The 6,228-nt window shown below is 32.5% G+C and overlaps 1 protein-coding gene across 1 annotated transcript; it reads right to left on the bottom strand.

Annotated features, from left to right (window-relative positions):
- Positions 1–3,149: 3,149 nt before the first annotated feature.
- LOC102581106 (cyclin-D4-1-like) lies at positions 3,150–5,906 on the bottom strand. Its single transcript, XM_006353124.2, has 6 exons — positions 5,309–5,906; positions 4,828–4,914; positions 4,609–4,707; positions 4,206–4,407; positions 3,859–3,986; positions 3,150–3,500 (listed from the first exon to the last, which is right to left on the bottom strand). Exons 1-6 carry the CDS (start codon positions 5,606–5,608, stop codon positions 3,288–3,290), a joined length of 1,029 nt encoding a protein of 342 aa, XP_006353186.1. The 5' UTR covers positions 5,609–5,906; the 3' UTR covers positions 3,150–3,287.
- Positions 5,907–6,228: the final 322 nt, after the last annotated feature.

Here is a 6,228-nt window from a genome sequence, read left to right as displayed (position 1 = left end):
AGCTTCAACATTTTGATTCAAATTATGGATCTTATCAATTGAATGGGGCACATATGTCCCTCCTTGTCCATAAAAATTTACTCGCATCGAATACTTATATCAAACAAATAAATGTCTATATGTATTTCTATGTACACATATACAACTTAACTAATGTATATTTTTAGTACATGGTCATAGTAAATTAAGTTAATTTTGTATTGTGATTTCTCGTCTTATCCCACCTAAATTGGGACTATTTAATCCGACTTCTCAGATGGAATTAATTAGTCTAGAAATTATAATCTCAGAACTATAATTTCATTATAATTTAATAATGGCCCTAAATTAAATTTTGTGGTGAAAAAAAAACTAAAATAATACAAAACAGTAGTTATTAGCAAAGAGGAAACCAAAAATCAGTTGAGATCCTTACTTGTACAATTTTGTCGAATACATTTGTGGTCGTTTAGTTATTGGAATTTTGAAATTAATTTTAGTACAAAGTTTGGTAATAATTTATGTTGTATTTGATGGACAATTTGTAGTGTACCACCAAAGAGTAGTATAGTATAATGTTTTAATAATTAATAATTGATAGAGTTTAGTACTAGTAGTTTCAGTACAAAGTTTGATAATAATTTATGTTGTGTTTGGACAAAATTTCAGACTATGGATTTAAATTTGTGAACTACCACAATCAAACTTTCGTCCTCTAAGTTTGAAGTATGAACGTGTTATACTTTTTTATCCAGACCTTTGGATATGAAGTTTTGAACTGTCAGATATTAACTTCCACCCTCAAGTCTGAAGTTTGAACGTGTTATACTTTTTTTTTTATACTTTTGGATATGAAGTTTTGAACCGTCATATACTAACTTCCACCATTAAGTCTGAAATTTGAATGTGTTATACTTTTTTTTTCTTCAGATTTTTGGATATGAAGTTCTGAACTATCAGATACTAACTTTCATCCTCAAGTCTCAATTAAACAACATTTTAGATTTTCGAGGCGGTAAAAAGTACTTTGTAAAATTCAAGTATATTTTAAACAGTGGTCTCAAGAGGTTAATTCGATACCCACCTGAAATATAACAAGATGATTGAAATTCTTCTCTCTTAACTTAAGAATTTTATTTTGAGCACTAAAATGGAGAAATTCTTGATATAGAGAAATAATTGAGATCTTTTCACCCTTAGAGGGTCGTTTGGTTACATGTTTGTTAATGTAGGAATTATTTATGTTATAGATGAAATGACACAACAACTTCAAGAAGAGGTATCATGATGGATGTTATTTGCATATGACTAGTATTGATTAACATGACATGCAGTGGAGTTAATGAGATTTGGAGACAGACCCTACAATTTAAAGATTTGAAATGCAAGTTCAGTGGCGTCTGCATGAGACAAATGTGAAAGTAAGGATTGATACACAGGTCATCCTCTATTAGAGGAGGTTTCAGGTATCTTAGGTCAATAATCCAAAAAATGAAGAAATTGTCGATGATGTCACACATCATGCAAGAGTGGGGTGGATGAACGAGGCCTCACATCTGGTACCCTTTGTGATAAGAATATGTCATCGAGACTTGAAAAAAATAATTTCTATGGAGTGATTGTTTGACCAATCATGTTGAATGGGATAGAGTGTTAGTTATTTAAGAATTTACTTGTTTAAAAGAAGGAGATGAGTTAAATGTATGTGACTAGGAGAGATAAGATGATGAATGAAGATATACGAGACAAGGTGAAAGTGATATCAGTGGACAGTGATGGACAAGATGCAAAAAAGAATAACGTTGGAATGATCCAGACATGTAAAGAGGAAGAACATGGATGCCCCTGTAGAAGGTACGAGAACGGTCTACAATAATAGATCTAAAAAGAGCTAGAGTAGACAAGTGAAAAGATAGAAAAAGGTGATTAGATATAATAAGACACATCTCCATCACATCTAGGACTCAACCCAAAATAGAAAAAATATGATGATCAAGGATTAGAATATAGGATTAATAGGTAATCGAATGATTCTCTTTCTTGAACAACCTCTTCACTTCTCACAAATTAGGGATAAAGTATACATACATCCACTTGTTGTTGATAATTAATAATAAAGGAATTGTTGTATAATGTTAACAATAAAGGAAACCACTATACATAAATTTCTTAGTCTAAAATAGTTTTTTTTTATCTTTAAATAACTTAATCTCTACATTGATAATATACATACTTATTCACCATCCTATATAGTAATAAATAGAGATCCAATTTGCACAACACAATGCAACATTATATTATTAACAAAAATAAAGATCAAAAGGACTTTTTTTTGGATGTTTTATTCCATAGTACCATGAAAATACATCTCAATTTCACTTCACTTCACTACATAATAGAAATAATAAAACAATACCACCACTTAATAACCTCCACTAACTATACTACTTTTAACCTCCAAACCCTTTCTCATTCTATATATTTTTCATTTGATTTTTTTTTTAAATTACCCAAAAAAAGGAAGAGAAAAAACTCAAATCTTTCTCCTCAACCTCCTATTTTACTATGGTTGTTGACAACTCAGGATTATTATTAACAGCTGGTGACAATTCTTTTCATGCTAAAAACATGGACCCCCTACCCCCCCCCCCCTTCTTTTCCTCAATGCTTTTGTGACTTTTAAAGCCACCACACCAACAAATTTTCCATTTAGCCAAAACTCATTGGAGTTTTAGGACCTCTAAAAACTAGTAAAAAAGATTTAAAAAATTTAAAGTTGATGACTTCATGAGATGATGTTTGTGTTAAGTTTCCTCCTTTTTGCATTTTGACATGAAAGAACTGTTCCTTCACCACTTTTATAACTCAAACAAGCAGCTTCCAACACTCCATTGGGAGTTTGAGGTACTGATGTTGCTGCTGCTGCAGCAGTAGTAGCACTAGTCCCACTAACCAATGTCAAATCTTGGATCAGTTCAAGACACTTCATCACTCTGTCCTGCAATATCACAAGAAAGAAAAAACAATGAAGCCCCACATCAATAAACTAATGATATAAAAGTTAAAACCAAGTTGGTAAATTTTAATGTATCAAGAATCTAGACTAGTGGCGCATGGTTTGAAACTCGATGGATGATGAGTATGACTCTACATGGACCCCCTCCCCCCCCCCCCCTTCTTTTCCTCAATGCTTTTGTGACTTTTAAAGCCACCACACCAACAAATTTTCCATTTAGCCAAAACTCATTGGAGTTTTAGGACCTCTAAAAACTAGTAAAAAAGATTTAAAAAATTTAAAGTTGATGACTTCATGAGATGATGTTTGTGTTAAGTTTCCTCCTTTTTGCATTTTGACATGAAAGAACTGTTCCTTCACCACTTTTATAACTCAAACAAGCAGCTTCCAACACTCCATTGGGAGTTTGAGGTACTGATGTTGCTGCTGCTGCAGCAGTAGTAGCACTAGTCCCACTAACCAATGTCAAATCTTGGATCAGTTCAAGACACTTCATCACTCTGTCCTGCAATATCACAAGAAAGAAAAAACAATGAAGCCCCACATCAATAAACTAATGATATAAAAGTTAAAACCAAGTTGGTAAATTTTAATGTATCAAGAATCTAGACTAGTGGCGCATGGTTTGAAACTCGATGGATGATGAGTATGACTCTTTAACAATGTTTGAGCTCGTGACGTGCACCTAATCCACACGTCAATGGACAACATTTAACAGTATGACTCTTTAGTAATGTTTGAGCTCGTGACGTGCACCTAACCAACACGTCGTGGTTGTGCTTTCTCCACTAAAAGAAAGTTTAAGGGGGGCAAGAATCAAGAGTTTTTATATCAGTGGGGGGCACTAACTCAAAATCTTTCACCTTTTCAACTTGTATGGAGAAGCAAGACATTGCCTTATCAATGTCTTTTGCTTGTGGCCTTTCCCATGAAACAGACATTGCCACTGCTGCTGCAATTTCAGAAGGCCTGAATTCCAAGAAGTCAATACCTGCATTCAATTTTCCCAACCAAGAACTGGATCAAACACTTGATGATTTTTTCAGGATCAAGAAATGGTACAACATGTAACTCGGACTCGGCGTGTGTCAGATCCTCTAAAAGCTATGTATTATTAGAGGTTCCAAACAACAATATCTTTTGAGAATCCGAGCAACATAGATTCAAACGATATCCAAAAAGACTCGAAAGATTGTGGTGAGAGTATAACCTTTAATTATGCTTAATATTAGCTGAATTGATCTAGAAACCAATCGCATTGATGGGAATTCATCAAGATTCATCTTTCTCATAAAATAATCAATGAATGTGCAAGGTGTAAAAGCCTGCATTCTCCATCTCAATGTGCTCAACACCAAAAGTTCCATTCTTTGTATTGTTTTGCCTTCAAACAAAAACTTAGGCTCACCTACCTGTTCCCACAAACAAAACAACTCAAGATTCACTACAAATATTCTAATTCAAGAATACAACAACACACCGAGTGTGATCCCGTGAGTTCGTTTCCAATAAACCCTCAACTCAAGGAAAAAACAATCCAAAGCAGTTCGGAAAAAGAAATAACAAGAAAGTTCAATAAAAACAAGTTCTTGAAATGGACATTTTGTATTCACCTGTAAATCAACAGTCAAAGGAACATTAATTTCATCCATTTTGACAGCAAGGGATAAACAGGCTACAGCTAACAATTGAATTGTCCAAATTTTACCTCTCTGTAAATCATTCATAAGAAAAAAAAGTAATTTAGCAGAATGCAGGGTAATCAACCAACATTGAAAAGTTCAAACACAAAGAAACAAAGTGTAAGACAAAATCATATAAAGTAGACTTACTGGCAATTCATACAAAGACAGAAACCTATCAAGGTAATTTATTGACAAACAAAAACTCAGCTCTCCAAATCCATAATGCACATGAGCCTGCAAATCACATAACACAAAAAAACAAATCACTAAAATATATATGTCCCCACTAATCAATGTAAAACAACATAGACGGTGTAATCACACAAGTGAGGTCTGGTACGACAATCAAGGCAACAGAAACAACCAATAGAAATAGAAATCTAAGACTAATACTAATGCAACCAATGGGAAAGCAAAACACTTGACTACCTACTAACAAATCCACATTTTCAAGTAAAATTCAAGAAAAGGACATCAGATATAGAAAAAGACTCTATTTTTAAGAAAGAACTAGAAACTCAATGAGAAAACCAAACATTTACCAAACAAAGGGTATAAGATTAAGATTGAGATTAATGCAAAACATAAAGTTGATCAAAAAGGAAATAATCAAAAGCATATAGTTAACCTTCCAAATCCAATTAACAGCTTCTCTTCTATGATTCAAATCCAAATCCCCAATTCTCAATCTCTTAAGATAATCATCTTTTGGTAAAAATATTTTTTCCCTTTCCATCATAACACAAAAGCTTTCTTCACTTAGACTTGGCAACAAATCAATCAATGCCACTGATCTGCCATAGTCAAAGTTCAAAACTTTACTCTTTTCTTGAATTTTTTGGTCATCATTTGCCCAAGAATCAAGATCATCAAAGCAAAGATTCTTAGTTTCTGTACAAAGTAGCAAATCATTACTGTTTTCACCCATTTTAAGAACAAAAAAACCAAAAAGATCAAAACTTTGCTATTAAAACTAAAACCCCTTTAATCAAAATCCAGTCTTTACAAGATTCAATCCCATTTTCATGAAAAAAAAAGGCAAAAAAAAATCCCACTAACACCCTTTAATCAAAATCCCTCATATTTTCAAGATTTCTAAAGATTTTTGCATGTAATCATTAGCATTTTTCTTATCATTTTTTGGGTTTTTTCTAATAAAAACACACAAAAAAAAAGGGGGAAGAAGAGACAGAAGGAGGAGGAGAGTATATAGAGAGAGAGTATAATGTGGGGTTTGGACTGTTTTTTTTCAAGAAGAGAAAAGAAAGGTTTATGTAGGAAATGGATATATGTGTTTAGGGTAAAAAAGGAATTTTGTATGAGAATTGTGGATTATGCCTCATTAATTAATTTAACATAAATAACAATAAAAAAATGAGGAGAAAAAAAAAAGCAAAAAATTATATTCCCTTCGTCACAATTTATGTGATATTTTTTGTATTAAAAGATTATATGTTAAGTATTATTATGAGTCACGATTAGATATGCTATAATCTTAATTTCAGAGTGTGAAAAATGTCACGTAAATTAAAACTGAAAGAATATAAA

Source organism: Solanum tuberosum, unplaced genomic scaffold, assembly GCF_000226075.1.
Source record: "Solanum tuberosum cultivar DM 1-3 516 R44 unplaced genomic scaffold, SolTub_3.0 scf00152, whole genome shotgun sequence".
NCBI lineage: Eukaryota > Viridiplantae > Streptophyta > Magnoliopsida > Solanales > Solanaceae > Solanum > Solanum tuberosum.
Note: the sequence above shows the minus strand (reverse complement) of the source record. Positions and strands in the feature narration are given on the sequence as shown.